We start from the raw sequence: 16,074 nt of genomic DNA on the forward strand, positions 1-16,074 counted from the left end.
TGAACTCCACAATCAAGAATCCATAAAGCTGCAGTGAACGACCTACTCATCTACTCAGACAGGAAAGATTGAGAGAACATTCAGAAACCTGGCTGAGATTTTTTTTTTCTTAAAATTTTCAGCTTCGTGTTTTCTATACTACACTCACCCAACATATGCATGCACACAAAATCTTTACTTCTGAATTATGGGATGATTTCTTGGAAACCTCTTTTGTGTCCTATTATATGTACCGTTTACCTGTGTCAAATATTTCTTCTGCAACTAGCAAATAAACACTGACACTCTTCTTTTACAATCAAGAAGAGAATCACTTCACAAGGCTTCATCTGCGCTGGAAGCTCCCCACAGATCACAGAATGGCTTGGGTTGTGTGAGAAACAAAGTTGTGTTTTTGCAGTAGAATGTGTTTTTGCAGTGGAAAATTCCACTAAGCTTGCATATTCAGAAGTGATTGTGCAGGCATAACAGTGACATAACAGTAGGGAGTATGTTAAGCAGATAAGGGGAAGGTCCCACTGTCCCAAAATAAGGAGAATAGCCAAGAAAAACAGGACAAGCAGTGCAAAATCAGTAAAAACAAAAAATCATGGGCCTTCTAGTCATGAGGGAAGAAGGAAAAAACAGAAGATGAGAAAATAATGGTTGGGAAAATAAAATTGTACATGTATGGTATAGTAATAATCATCGAGTAGTTTGTGAACCTGTAGTGCTCAGCCAGTGAGGAAATGTGAGGCATCAAGCATGGGTTATAGGGAATATAAGATTATGATGGACTTTTGCTGGGAGCTCCTGCTTGCAGGACACCTGCCATTGCAATTGTGAACAAAATAGCTTCACAGAAGACCCCGTCTAAAAAAAATATTGAGGTATTTCTCACAGTTGGAAGGAGCCTTGAAGATCATCTAATTCCAACCCCCATGACGTGGGCACGAACACCTCCCACCACACCAGGCTGCCCAAAGCCCCATCCAGCCTGGCCTTAAACACTTCCATTGGTGGGGACATCCACATCTTCTCTGGGCAAGCTGTTCCATGAGGCTGGGTTCAACACCCTGGAGTAGGCCAGCCACCCCATGATCTTCCCAGTGCTCCACCCAACACGCCTCCAGGATAAAATGTGGAAAAGCAACACCACTACACAATTCCCCTTTAGTTTTGTGCTCAGAGATGTCACAGTACTTTTGCAAGATGACCTTAGGGTCATCTGATGAGGTATTACGGTCCCCTTTCACAGAAAAAGGACTTGCCTGAAGTGAGAGCCAACATGACAACTCCAAACACCCAGTAGTAGACAAAAATGCTGAAAATGACAATGTTATGCAAAACTCCTTTTTCTTCAGAAATGTATTTTTTTATGGTTAACCTTCACTTCCATAGACAATTTCATGATCACCTGGCATTAACATGGCTAACCATGAAGACAAACCCAGTTAATGTCTCCTAACAATGTGCTAGCCAATTACTGTATCAAACAGATCCCATCTCTAATCCCCAGTGGACCTTTGGAGGCCTACATCTCTCCTAGGCATGAGCACGATGCTAGGACTGCCTGTGCAGAGGTGCCTCATGCTGTGGTTCAAAACTCTCTCTGTTCCCGTTAAAGCCCTCATGCTCCCTGGCTGTGCAGTCTCAATGGAAGTGGAGCACCCCAGCATCGTCAATACAGACTGCCCAAAAGAGAATTTAGGAATGGAGTTGCAAGTCCACCCTTAATGAGTTAAACTAAGATATTCGTCCAAATAACCAGGCCAACAGACCTTATTCCTAAATTATCACAGGGCAGCTCCAAATCTGTCACATCCAGTTTCTTTTCTGACATATAAAAGGCCAGAAATAGCTGTCTGCAGCAGCACGAGTAACCCTGTTGGGTATTAGACTCATTTCAAGGAACTCGGGAATTATCCAGCGGGGGCCACAGCTTCTGTTTGTTAAATCTCAGTAATCTCAGGAATTATAAAGTAGGGGGTATAGCCGTAATGCCTGTGGATTCTAAATGCAATGATAATTGAGTGTTTAGCTTCCTACCTGTCTAAGCACTTCCCTTGCCCCCATCTCTTTCTCCGATGAGGATTCCAGCTAGGGTTCTTGTTAACCTTAGTGCTGTTGCTAGAAAGAATGAAGTATTGTGAACTCCTGTGAATGTATGTTTCTGTAGGTCCAAATTTTTTGGAACTCAAAGTATTTCTCAAGTCACCTGACTCCACTGGGAGACTAATCCACCAGGATGAGAGTCTGTCTTTGTTTCACTCCTAAAAAGGGACTTCAGAAATTTCTTTCTTTCTTGGGATGGGGATGAGGGAAAAATGTTTTAGTAATCACTTTCAACATCAATAATGACAGTAGTAGGTGAATGCACATGGAAAAGAAGGCACATATGCCATATTTTTATCACTTCTCTAATGTGAGCACTGAAAGCAGCACCTCTGGTACTATCTTAACTGTGAGGGGAACAAATATTTTGTTTAGCGAAGGATTCCCAGATTTTAGAGTGTTCTTCCATTCAAATTAGGAAAAAGTTTCCCCATTTTTCAAATACTTTGTAAAGAAAGGATTTTAGGACGTAGTCTGGAATGAGTTAAAAACTGTGCTTTCAATAAAAATACTCTGTTGAATTTTATTCTTTAATTTATTATTATGTTAAATAAATGTTATACTGCAACATAAAGTATTTGAATTTTTCTGTTGTTCCAAAAAGGCTAAAAGACATTTAACAAAACATTTACCAAATTACCAGAACTTTTGAAATTTTGTTGAATTTCAGCAACTTCACAATTTCCTGAAGCACTTCTATTAAAATAAATAAATAAATAAATAAGATTCCCCACACCCTTGCAGACTGTAAAGGAAAATGGTCATTCTCTCATTGCTAGTATTCCAACCGTCATCTCTCTTGCTGACCCCACCTGGTTTTCAGTAACACCTTCATAGGCTGTGCATTTTTTTGTCCATAGATCTTTGGCTGAATACCCACAGTAAGGTACATTTTGTTCTGTTCTTATGCTTATCGAGTGTCAGAGGTTTGTTTTCCTTCTTGTTGAGAACAGATCACATTAAATTACTAAGACAAGCACAGGACCAAAAATACATCAATTTTTCACTTCTGTTCTGAAAAGTAACTATAAAATGGAGTTATGCAATCACATATTTATTTTCTCAATGATTTTAAGGTCAAATATGCCCAGTTTAAATGTAAAAGGTGTTTTGTTTTGGTTTTAAGTATTAATCTCTCTGTTAAGCTACTGCAACTTGCAACCTAAAGGTCAAGATATGTCTTCGTCACCAATGATACTGCTAATTGAACCTTGGTCAAATTATACCAATATTTTTTACCAGAAAGACTATTCTTTATTATTTTATTTTATTTTATTTTTTAATTTTAGCTTAGGCTTTCAGGAGCACCTATAAGAATCACGTTAAGGAATCAGTTGAGAAGAATAAAATCTCTGTCTTTCACTTTGCTTTAAATACTATGTGTGTTTAGAAACGCCCTACTTTGCACACAGGCATCACATCTGTATGAGGGATTTGCATCAGTGTGACTAAATTGATTTTGCTGCATCATTGCACATTTGCTTTATGTAAACAAGGGCCTTACTGTTGGCTATGCTGAACTAACGAGAAGAAAAAGGCAATGAGAACTTTCTCTAAGGTTATTTGGAGATAGGGCTCTGAATGCATATACAGGGAAAGCAAGAAGGGTTGTTTTGATTATACATGTTGCTACTTTTACAGAGTTGATACTCAATGAAGCAAAGCTCATTAGAAAATTCAGAATCAGTTAATTTAAGCCAAAGCAGCATGCTACAGATTTCCTACCAGAAAGATATTACAAACATTATCTTGTAACAAACATTATCTTGTTTTTTTTTTACTGAAAATTTTATTTGCAGTAGCAATTAGCTACTAAATGATATTTACCTCTTAAAAAGCCTCCAAACTATTTTAGTGTTTCCCTTTCACTGTGTCCTAAGTCTCATCCAATCTACTCAGCTGGATCTGCAATGGACAAGATGCATCAGGACCAGCTGGAGTCAAACAAGCTCATCGGTTTTATTATGCAGCTTCTTTGAACAGCCCTGAATAGATGGCAAGACAATGAAATATAGGATAAGCATGTCACAAACCTGGCTAAAAGCCACACTAGAGAGGCACAAGACTGTCTAACCTGTAATAATTCCTTCCAAGCCCTCCAGCCATTTGTATCTAGACTGAAGTCAAGAGTGTTGCACATGGTCAAGGCACTCACCTGGCCTCATGGCTCTGAAAGCTGACTTTGCCATGGGAGACACCTACACTCTGACTTGTGTAAGCTCCAACACGAATCCCAAGCCTCTCTACATGTTTTTTCATTCCGTTGTATTGAAAGACCTGTGGTATTAATTCTTATGATATTATAATGAAATTAAAGGACATGGATTGCATATATAGGAACTTTAAATAAAAAATATCTAAAACTCACACATTTTACTCTCAATTAGCACAAGACATATGTGGACCAAGGCAAACACAGAAAAATCGAAGAGCATTTCCTTCTCAAAGTCTTCATGTATAGTTAATATGTGGGGGAGAAGGGTGGGAGATAGGCATAGTTAATTTTGCCTTTGCCTTTCCACATATGACTTCCAGCTATAGGTAAATTCCTTCCTGGGCATATGGTTTGACATACATCTCTTTTGGCAACAGTGCCAGCAGTTAAGCAGTGCCACTTCAGCTGCTCAACCATGGACTGCAAGAACATAGCACTGTTAAATGGCAACTAAGATATCTTGGGAGGGCTGGGGGGATTATCTGGTTATCTTCCTTTTCTTGGTAGCTGGAAAGAAAATCTTTATAAGACAATGACTTATTAGTTATGGATCGCTGATGAAACCTTGATGCCTGTGTTTTGGCTTCCCAGACATAGTCTGCTCTGGCTTTAACATAAAGGGGTGAATCTTACTTATACTTACAATCAGAAACGGTATTTTACAAAACAAAGCAAATTCATATGGTGAGGGAAATACACCTCTAATTATTATGAGCTGAAATGCACATCTGTAGCTGCTGGTTCTATCCAGTCTCTCTCTTATTAAATACCCCAATAGAGTGGCAGTGCCCCAACTCCTTCAGCACCACCTGATTAAAGTAGTATCAGTCACAGGATCAGAAGAAGCCTGTGATTCACATGGATCAGTGGAAGACTAGGTTTAGAAGACAAGGAAGACAAGGTGTTACATGACTTTGAGTCAGGCCATTCTGTGAAGATCTGAGGGCAATGTTTACATGCTAAACATTTTAGTTTCTGCCCCTTCTCACAGTTGTAGCGAACAATAAGACTGGAGGTTTGCATAATCCAAAATGTCGCATGCTGATGTGCCGGCAAAATTGAAGAGGTTAAGACTGATGCCAGCTTTTGTATCTGTTGACTTGTTTTATTTAAAATTCATAATATTACTAGAGGAGTCAAAACAAGGCTTCAACTCCATAGGTATGAACCCTCAGAAATATTAGCAAGGAGAGAAAAACAGCCTTATATCTTGATTCAATTATCTTTCCTATGAAACTGTGCAAGTGCTGTTACACCTCTTAGAAATGTACCTACCAAACCATAATATTCTACATATTCTGCCTCTTTTAGATTAGTGCCTTAGTGTATGTATTTTTTAATTTTTATTTTTAATTTTTTTTTTTTCAGTTGGAGCATTGTCAGCACTGTAGAACCATATAATATTGTGACAAAACCTGCTTATTCACTCACATGCGTATTTCCATTGTAAATCAAACATGCAAGTAAAGCAAGCAGAGTTTGACCATAAATTGGAGAGCTTCATAAGCGGAAGCTATCTATTACAGTCACAGAAATCTGACCTCCAGATCTGTGGAGCTGCATATTTATGACTTTCCAATGCTTGAATAGATTTTAAAATAAACCAGTCTGTAAATACAAGGAGAAATCTAACTGCAGTGTTATGAAGTTGTGCAATGCAGCACTCCAGATTTGTTTTCTTTGCAGATATATGCAACTCTACAGAACCATGGGCAGTATGTAACTATCTAAATGCCTAATTTATTTCCTTTACTTCCTTTCAAACAAGCTGTACTGCAAAGGAATATCTTAATCTACAGTATCTTTAATTTTAATGTTTTTTGGTTTTGATTTTGGGGGTGTTAGTTCATCTATTAAAGACATACTCTGGGATCAAAGACAACCAGATTGACTTTTGTTTTTTGTTTTTAATAAATATCACATGCTTGCCAGGGCGAATTAGTGAGTCTACAGTTCCGTTTGCATTTAAACAAAAATAGCATTTTCCTGTCCCATGGGTATGTTGTGAGGGACCTCAAAGACTGAGATGTCTCACATACTGTTGTAATTGGAAGTCATATAAATAATGTTCAGCCAGCAGATATCCTAAATGTTAAAATGAAGTTGGAACTCAGAAGTACTTTCTAATTTGCCATTATTGCCATCCAGTAAAAGATTAAAATAAGAAAGAATATTGCAAATTTAGTTTTGCTCTCAAGTAATGACTGGGTGCATTTTACTCCATCTTGGGACAAAACTTACAGCAAATGACATGATTTTCATTTCAGATAAGGACCAAGAGAAAATTATTCCACGTTATACATTTTTACAGAGATTATACTTTATTAAAAGATCATAAGAAAGAATACCTAAAATTCAGATTATCAGCAAAAACACTTCGGCATAACTCCACTGAAGTAGATAGAACTAGACCAAGTTGTACTTCCTGACAGTCTGTCCTCATGTCCCTAACCATGGTTTCATAGAGTGACTGAAAAGTCCACCTTCCCAAAATACACATGGTGGTTTCGTTCTGCTGGGAAGCTGAACATCATCACAACCCCTCTCGCACTCCCCCTCCTCAAAGGAAGAGGGGCGAGAGAATACAATGGAAAAGAGGGCTCCTCTCCACGGGCTGCAGCTCCAGCACATGAGCAGGACCGGAGCAGGTCCTATGCCTGCGGGGGCTCTCCATGGGCTGCAGCCTCCTCCAGGCCACGTCCACCTGCTTCACTGGGGGCTCCTCCACCATGGGGGGGGCTGCAGCATGGAGATCCGCTCCATGTGGGACCCATGGGCTGCAGGGGGACAGCCTGCTCCACCGGGGGCCTCTGCACAGGCCGCAGGGGAACTGCTGCTGCCTGCCTGGAGCACCTCCTGCCCTCCTGCTGCACTGACCTGGGGGCTGCAGGGCTGCTTCTCTCTACATTTTCTCACTCCTCTCTCTCAGCTGCTGTTGCACAGCAGATTTTCCCTTTCTTAAATCTGCTCTCGCAGAGGTGCAACCAGCGTTGCTCATAGCTTGGCTCTGCCAGCAGTGGGTCCTTTTTGGAGCCAGTGGGAGCTGGCTCTGATCTGACACAGGGCAACTGCTGGGCTCAGCTCACAGAGGCCACCCCTGTAGCTCCCTGCTATCAAACCCTTGCCGTGTAAGCCCAATACAATATATTATTTTATTTCTTAGCTTCTACTTGACTAATCACAGGAGTGTGCCAAAGTAAGAAGGATTGATGTGAAAATGGACCTGAATAGAATCTGTATTGAGCTGGAAGCATGACAACTCTTTCTCCCTTGAGAAAATTAAACAACCAAGACAGGAGTGTTTTAAAAATATATGTATATTAACTTAAAAAAAAAAAATCTGCTAAAAGGAGATAGCTGCAATAAAACTACATAAAACTATACTTGTCCACTGAATTGTAGAAGTCAAGATATAGAAGTTGCTTTAAATAATTGATGGTTATCCAACAGGCCAGCACAAAATTTTTCCCTTCAGTAATTTTCTACAGGTCTGCCCAGGTGTGAATGCTCAGTATCTCAAGTTAGAAGTCCCATTCTTGCCGTAGAATATGATGCCACAGTCCAAAGACTATCATAATTCTGAGTGCATTTGTTAATGTTTTTCTTTTGTTTTCCTACCTCATTTTCCCTAAGTACATTCTTCTATATATATATAAAAAAAAAGGTATTTGCATTGTCACAGTATCTGCATTTCCCGTATCTGCAGACATTAGCAGTGTTTACCCTTCAGTATTTTTTTCCTGAGTGTATTTAATGTTAATTTTTTCTTCCATTCCTTTACTCACTTTTTGCCACATTTCACTGCATTCTTTCCAATTTTCCTACATTTCTATTGTAGCCTTTATGCTTTCCCTCTAACACTGTGCCACCTCTATGCTCACTGCAATATAGCAATCATGTCCCAACAGCATTACAGCGAGATCATGTCAGATCAGAGTCATGCAGTAGTCATATCAGATATACCACACTGTTCTTATACGATTATCTGTGATGTGCTGTAGCCAAGGCACAGGGTTATATTAAGAAAAATGCCTAAGGACTTTCAGAGGAAATATAGGAAGCCAAAGAAAAGCAGCGTTTCAAATAAAAGAAAAGAGCCTCTTTCACTTCAACAAGGTAGAGGAAAAAAGAAACTTCGTTAGTGATATTGCAAGCCACTAACAATTGAGTGATTCAGACTTACAAGCAACCAACAATTACCTCTCATACATCAGTCTTCATAAAAGCAGTATTTCAGTCATTTCCTGCTCAGGCTGAAGTCCTGTGGGTATCACAACCCTGATGTAGCCTAGAAATGCAGGGTGAGGAAAATGAAGAAGGTGAGAAGCTATATTTTGAGTACCAATAGAGCTGGTATTTTGGAACCTAAGAATACTGAGAGATTTTGGGCTCTCTGCCAAGGATGTTGCTGTATGTTGGGTTGCAAGTCCTTCCTCTAGGGTTGCATGTATTTAGCTAAATGGGGAGAAGAAGAAAAAGTAATAGCCTAGGTAGAATCATCCTAATCTGCTTGGCCAGACTAGGAGCCTGAAGAGCAAGAAGGCTGAACACGTTCCAGGCAGATTTCTCTGAAATGGGGAAAAATAGTTTATGGCTTAAGGAAATAGACTGTTTTGCTCAGAATCTTGTATTTAACACAAAATGGAAGAGAAGGTAGAAAAGGAGAGAAGACTAAAATCTTATTTAACCATCTCTAACTTATTTTCTAATGGACTTATAATGTTTTGGTTCAAAAGAGATACCTCCCAACCAGTCTGTAATAGCCTGACCATGGAAATAAATGCAATTTTCCTGGAGCAGCTCACTCCAGCACATCCTTACACAGCTGATTTCTTTGTTTTGTTTGTTTGATATTTTTATGTGAATTATTTTGGAATAAAACAAAGACACACCAAAATCTGCACAAAAGACTATATAGCAAGAGGGATGCGTAAATCATGTTGACTGGAGAATATGAAGTAACTGGAGAATAATATCTATTTCCATAAGTTTCTTATTTGCAATCTCATGGAGAAATCTTTCAAACAGAGAAAGTACTGTCTTTTAGATTTTGCTTCAGAGCTTGTCATTACAGAACAGTTACTCTAATATCAAGTAAAAACAAGCCAAAAGATGGCTTACTTCATGGGATCCATTCAAGTATTTTGCTTAACAAAATGACAGTAGGCTGCCATTCCCTTACAGGAAAATATTACCTAAGCCAAGGAAAAAGAGTGTTGGTAGACATAGGAGATAATACACCCTCTATTGTTCTGATACCCATGAAGCATCCTATAGAAATTAAGTGCATTTGTATAAAGTCATCTCAGTTTCTTTTTCCACTCTACTGAACTAGTGCTAACTGGCACGTTAAGGCAGGATTTGATTATGTGGCTTATGAGGTGAATTGGTTTGTATCCAGACATAAAATGAGTTGTCTTGAAGAATGATATAGGGGGATTTAACTTTGCTGAGTCAAATTTCAGTAAAATAAATAGACCCAGAGGGTCAAGTGTATTAAAGCAACTGTGGCACTGTACAAAACTGTATTGCTAAACATGTTTTGGGATAGTGTTTGAGGTTTAAAATGCATAAATCTTAGTTTGCTTACTCCCATGGCAACATAAACTACAGCAAATTTTTAAACCCTTTAACAAAGATAGGAAAAAAGGAGAAAAAAAGCTGAAGGATAAAAATTATTCAGAATGCAAAAATGTATGGGTTTCATTAAAAAAAAAATCCCATCCCCATTAACTGTTGAGAATCTGTATGTAGAAAATATTATTGTTTAACAGGCTTAAAGAGACACTAAGAAAATGTATTATTGTTGCTATTTCGGAAAAGAGAGTTATTAAGTTCACTGAGATGGGCTGGAGCTTCTATTGGAATTGTTGTCAAAGTCCAGTCCTTCCCTTGACAGACAGACCTACAAACAAGAAGGCATGAGAACTGAAAGGGAAGGGAACGTAGCTTCTTGTTCTGGTGTTGTCTCTGAATAGCAAGTTCAGGTTGCTCGAAAGCCCCAAGCACAGCATATGCTGTGCTGTCTGTTGGTCACATGGAAGCACGGAAACGGTAGTTGTGCCCAGCTGACTCTAACAGCTTTTTGGAGGGAGTCTATTGAGAGAGTCACAGCAGTTCTCCAAATGTCATGGTTTTAACATCTCAGAAAGACTGTTCTTAAGCAGAAAACAACAGGAAACATCTGTGAAAAAGGAGAGAGCAAGGGAGGGAAGGAAAAGCTAAAATAGGGGGACTGTGACAGCTAGATCCTAGTCTCATTCCAGGCATTGTTCAAGATTTAGCCAACACAGGTGGAGGTATGAGGCCACTTGGATGCCTCCTACTAGCCTAAGTCAGGTCTGTCCAACTTTCATGTCGGTAACAAATGCCCAGTGTGAAGGAGCCATGGTGGACTGACTGCAGAGAACGGGGAAATGTTATGTTAGAAGCTGAGCTGTATACTGGTCACCTTGAACTACACCAAACATAGACCTTGGCACAGCAGGATCTCATTTTTCTTGTTTGCAAGTACATTTCTTATCTTCTCTATGGAACAGAAATCTGTACAGTGGTCATTAAAGATACTGTATTTTTTTTTTTGTAAGAGTAAACGTATCAACCGTGTTGTCCTATCTGAACAATATGAAACCGTATAATTCAGGACTTGTTATTTGACACTCATTCTCATGGGAACTAGTGCAAAAACAATTCTGACAAGTCTGACATGTCTGACAGGCTGTAGGGGAAAATATGCTACGCTTAAAAATTCTGATGACTACTTTGAGAAAGCCTAGATCTCTCAACATTGGTGCTAGGACTTAAAAACTGACAAATGATATCATTTGTGTAAGGAATGTGCAGTTCTTATCTTCATGAAGTAAGTGTATGGAAGGTCATGGTGCATATTTAATATAGATGATTTTAACAACGGAGTTTCATAAAATCCCATTTGCTATGGATAGGTGTCTGCTACCATGGGCTGTAAGATTTCTAGGCACTCAAACACCAAGCTAGGGGGCTGCTCTTCCTTGAGTGTCAGCAGCCCCACTGGTGGTATCAAGGATGTGGAAGAAGGAGTTGTTCAAATGCACCATGAAGAAAATCTCAGATATACTGGATCCCAGAGCTGTGCTGGAGGAACAAGGCTTGGAGAAGGGATCTGGGAGTTCGGATGGTCCAGCCAGTAGACTGGGAGCAAGGGATTTCATACTGGGAGACAGCAAAGAGAGAATTGGTTTGGGAGATCAGGAACAGGGATCTAGTGTGACTGGCAATGTGAGGAGACTGGGTTTGGGATGAAATGGGGAAGGCAAAGAACAAGGATGGTGAGAGGCTGAGGGAGACACAGCAGATTAGCTTGCAACTGGAGTATTCATCTACCTGATTACTTGTCAGCCCAGCAGAGAAGCAAATCCTCAGTTCATGTTTCTCACCAGTGCTCATCAGCAATCCTCTTCTGGGAGTGCTTTACTCAGAGGATGACAGCCCGTGACTGGTAGTGGCACTCCATTAGCTCAAGTAGCAGAAATCTGTGCTAATTCTGCAGTTCTCATTCTGCTGAGAAAAATGAGGGATCATGATGGAATTTGTCTCTTTCCAGCTCATTTTCATTTTTCTATCTTTTTTCTGTTTAATAAAATAAACAATTTGTTAAAGAACATTACCAAGATTGCTAAGTCAAGCAATTGAAATAAGGAAATAGCAGAATCAAATAAAATGTTTATTCTGTTTAATTAATTTTTCCTAATGTGATATTAGGAGCTTATCCCCCCTTCTTATCCCTGTGTGGCCTGATAAATAATTAGCCCAAACTCATTTACAGCAGCGAATATGCTAATACTACATAAATATTTCTTCCAGCATGTCTTTTTTAATACGTCTTCACTACATAGAGCAGCTTTCATTCTCTCCCTGAGTTTGTACAGGGAAAAGACAAGAGCCACATCTATGCAATCCTCCTGATTTATCTGTTTTGCACAGTGTGACTGCTGCCCTCGCACTGAATCTCAGTTGTTTCTGGGCTTTGTGCTCTGGTCACAGGCTGTCTTTTCCAGGCTGTGCGGTATCTAGAACATTTTGAAAGTGACTTATGGACCAATAAGGCCGAGGTAATTTCCCCAAATATCTACAAAATAGAAAGGACCCTTTGCTCACTCCGGGGAGTAGCCTAACACTGCCTGAGAGGAAAATGAAAAACTAATCATATTTTTCAGAGGAAAATAGGGGCCCATATTTGTGTCTTGGCTCACATTCCCTCTCTTCGAAATAAGCCTTAATGTTCCAGCATACGTGAGCTATGACTGAACCTGCCAGATTAGCCTAGAGAGACAGGTCTCGTATCAAAAATCATTGTTTTCACAGAGATGAAATTAACCCAACATTAATCCAAGAAAACGACTGGAAGCGTGGAAGGGCTTGAGCTGTTCCCAGCGCCTGCAGCTGCTCCACCCAATCGATACCCTGAGCGAAAGCGGGGCTGCAGCAGGAATCCAAAAGAGAAATCATTTATTAGCTGATAATAACAAAGAGCCCAAGCTACCTCATTGTGCCGTGCTGTGGGAGCTGTCAGCACAGGGCTGTGTTCCCAGGGCGCGGGGGCTGCCAGGGCCAGGCCGCAAGCACACCACGTAGTGAATTTTGTGCCCTCTTAGCCCTGCCTGGCCTGTTAGGGAATTAACCCAGCCTCAATTACTGCACAGAATACTGTAGTGCAGTATAAGCACGTCTTCTAGTCTGTAATCAAGTGCTCTGATTATATAAGAAAATTGAACATCATTGCGTAGATGCCGCCTCATCACGGCTGTATTCTGGGGCCCACAGCCTCCATCTTCGTGCTTCTGCTGCAGAAAAGGCAGGGGACTGTAGCATGATCTCACCTGCGCAACTTGCATCATGAGGTGTGATGTCTGCTGTGCGTGCTTATTGCTGGTGAGGCAAGGGTGAGCTATGGCTTGTGCCTCATTGCTGCTGTCAGCCTTGCAAGCAGCTAGGCAGTGGCATTTCAGCGGAGGTTTTGGATCCAGAAAACAAGCCTGTTCTTTAACGCACCTCCACTCAGAGAAGCGTGTGAACGCACACTTAACTTACGCTCAGTAGGCCCTTAAAATAAGGCACACATTTAAAAGCCTCTCCTGAATCAGGCTCTTTACTTCAACTGCTGTATACATATAAATACATATGGGCTTTGGTGGGCAGGCTCCCAGGATAAAAATATATAAATTTAGTTGTTTAACTTGGAGAACAAGAACAACCTCATTTTGGAAATGAGGTTAAACCTCTATGAAAATATTGAATAAATTCTCATTATGAATACATGTAAGAAACACTGATGCTCCTTTATGGAGGCAGATATCTAAAATTACTGCAGTCTTTACTCAAAACACAGAAACATGCTGCTGCTCAGGACACAGGAATATATATATATATAGCACAAGAAGGTGGAAAATTTTCACCAGATACCATTCAGGAATCTGGGCTATGTGTGGGTCGATTTTATGAGAGAAGTAAAAGAAAGCCAAGAACAGACTGCCAAGTTTGGCTTAAAAAAAAAAAAAAAAAAAAAAAAAGAAAAGAAAAGAAAAGCAGATAAATAGCAGTTTTGTGTTAAAAATTAGCTAGAAAATGGTTGGGAACTGTAACAGAGACAAGGTATTCTGCCTTTGGAGACTCTCTGTATTCAAACAGGAGTTTACGTGCCCTCTTACATAGCATCACCTCAAAAAGCATGCTCAGAAAAAGCACACTCCAATCTCAAACTTCATGAGCTGAAGCTGAAACAACTGACAAAAGCTTGCAGATCACTCAAATAAAAAAGGACTACTTATTTTATATATATTAGTGATCTTTCAAGATAAATATCATATTGCACACCCAAATATTAACGGTTAAACAGCAGATCTGTCTCTAAAACAGACAATACATAGAAACGCAACATGATTTGACTAGAGATCCCTCATTCAGTCTAGGCAATAAAAACAAACCGTCATTGCTTATGATGCCAGCAAGATCCAGATACCTTTGAAGATACATGAAAGCCAAAAACCCTTTAATCAGGCTTCATATAATCTCTACTGTGGCATGACTTACCTGAGTCCCGCACCTGCCAACTCTTCCTGGCATGTGGACTTTCCCCCTGGTCTATCATGACTGCAGCAATCACACAGCGGTGCCTTGGCAACAGGCCCTCGGCTCCTTGAAGCATTTGGCAGAGTGCTTTAGCCTGGACATCAGCTGCCCTCTGCATCTCTGGAGTGAAAGCTTTATTTTCCTTCCCTTCGGTAAGGTTTCTGACTATTACCTGCAGTGGCAGCTAATAAAACGAGCTAGCTAATGCAAGTTTTGTTTCACAGAGGAAACAAAGCAATTACAGAGAATATATATTTATTTATTTATATATTTTTTTCCTGGTACCCTTAGCTTATTCTTACTGTCTTCTTTCTTCAGTAAGACTGGAATATACAGTGGAAGCTTTTGTTTTCTGTTTCTCTCCATCACTTGTTGGTGTTCCTAATGGACACGGTTGAGATTGATCCCTGTCATTCCTGTGAAGTGGGTCTTTTTAGGATCTCTCATGAGTATCCTCTTCACACATTGGTCTCCACTTGATCCTGTTATGGGGGACTCTTGGGGACTGCTGTTCACAGAGTGGACACCAAACACATCCTGTTCTCCCTGCTGACTCTGAAAGGTAAGCTGGTGGGCTGTTTGACTCCCTGTGCTAACGACAGAGCCCAATACTCAGACTTTCTCACAGGCACTTTTTCTTTCAGGGATACTATTTTTTCTAGCATCTATTGATGTCTCCACCCTCCCAGGTCTATTTTAGCATTGTAATTATATGCAAATAATAATTTTAAAAGTCTTGGTTTTGTTCTGGGACTCAGTATATTTTATTTCCCATGTTGAAATGAGGTGAATGGCAGAAGATTTTCCTAGCCTTGCTGTCGGTTCCTTCCTAATTATTCAGGAGTAGGATATGGACAAGGCAGGCAAGCTGTTCTACTTTCCTGGAGTTTGTGTTTTCTAGCATGGCTTTGATGCTTAGTAGTAAGCTTTCAGAAACGTTTGCTTTGATAGCTGATTTTGAATCCTGCTTGACTTACTTTTTTTTTTTTTTTTTGCTAGGTTATGTTTCTTCACAGTTTTTTTCAGGTCTATGGCTCAGTAACACAATATTACTAGCACGGTTTATGCTTCCAAGATATGTGTAATCCACCCATGGTATGCTGCTGCTTCTGCTGCCTACACATTAGCTATGTACGATAATGCAAAACAGCAACATAAAACAAGTACGGCCTTGTTTTATGCCAGTGCTCAAGGTGAAACAGTCTACTGCCTAGCTGTGCTCCCAGATGCAACCATCCATCCCTCCCTGTAAGGCTGTAGGGATGGAGGATGAGCTGAGTGCTGCAGTCCCACAAGACGTTCCCAAGGCTGCTGTAAAGTAACCTTAGAAAATCAATGAGACTGGTGATGAGCAAAGCCTCTCATTGCAGGTGTTCTTTCAGGGTGCTCTTTTGTGTGACTATCCAGTTTTCTGGGCATGAGCCCAGGGACTGTTGTCCTCCCATTGTCCATCCATTATCTGTTGTCTTGCACAGCATTCCACTACATTTGACTTCTCCTACAGCATAGGGAAGAGAGATGGTTTCCCAGTCACTTTTTTTCTTTTTAATAACTGCATGTTCTCACTCATCAAAAGTTTTCTTTTCCCCAGATTTTGTTCAACAACTTTTTTAAAGTTTTACTCCTGCATTGACATCATGGCCTTTCAGCATTTCTGC

At 40.1% G+C, this 16,074-nt stretch overlaps 1 protein-coding gene across 1 annotated transcript in view; it reads right to left on the reverse strand.

The window, feature by feature from the left end:
* Positions 1-8,531, reverse strand: part of TRIM24 (tripartite motif containing 24) — a 73,307-nt gene extending 64,776 nt beyond the window's left edge. The window contains exon 1 of the mRNA XM_072038792.1: positions 8,510-8,531. Within this exon, the coding sequence (XP_071894893.1) occupies positions 8,510-8,516 (7 nt within the window). The 5' untranslated portion in view covers positions 8,517-8,531. The remainder of the gene's footprint in view (positions 1-8,509) is intronic.
* Between the last annotated feature and the right edge of the window lie 7,543 nt (positions 8,532-16,074).

Source organism: Anas platyrhynchos, chromosome 1 (genome assembly GCF_047663525.1).
Source record: "Anas platyrhynchos isolate ZD024472 breed Pekin duck chromosome 1, IASCAAS_PekinDuck_T2T, whole genome shotgun sequence".
Classification (NCBI taxonomy): domain Eukaryota; kingdom Metazoa; phylum Chordata; class Aves; order Anseriformes; family Anatidae; genus Anas; species Anas platyrhynchos.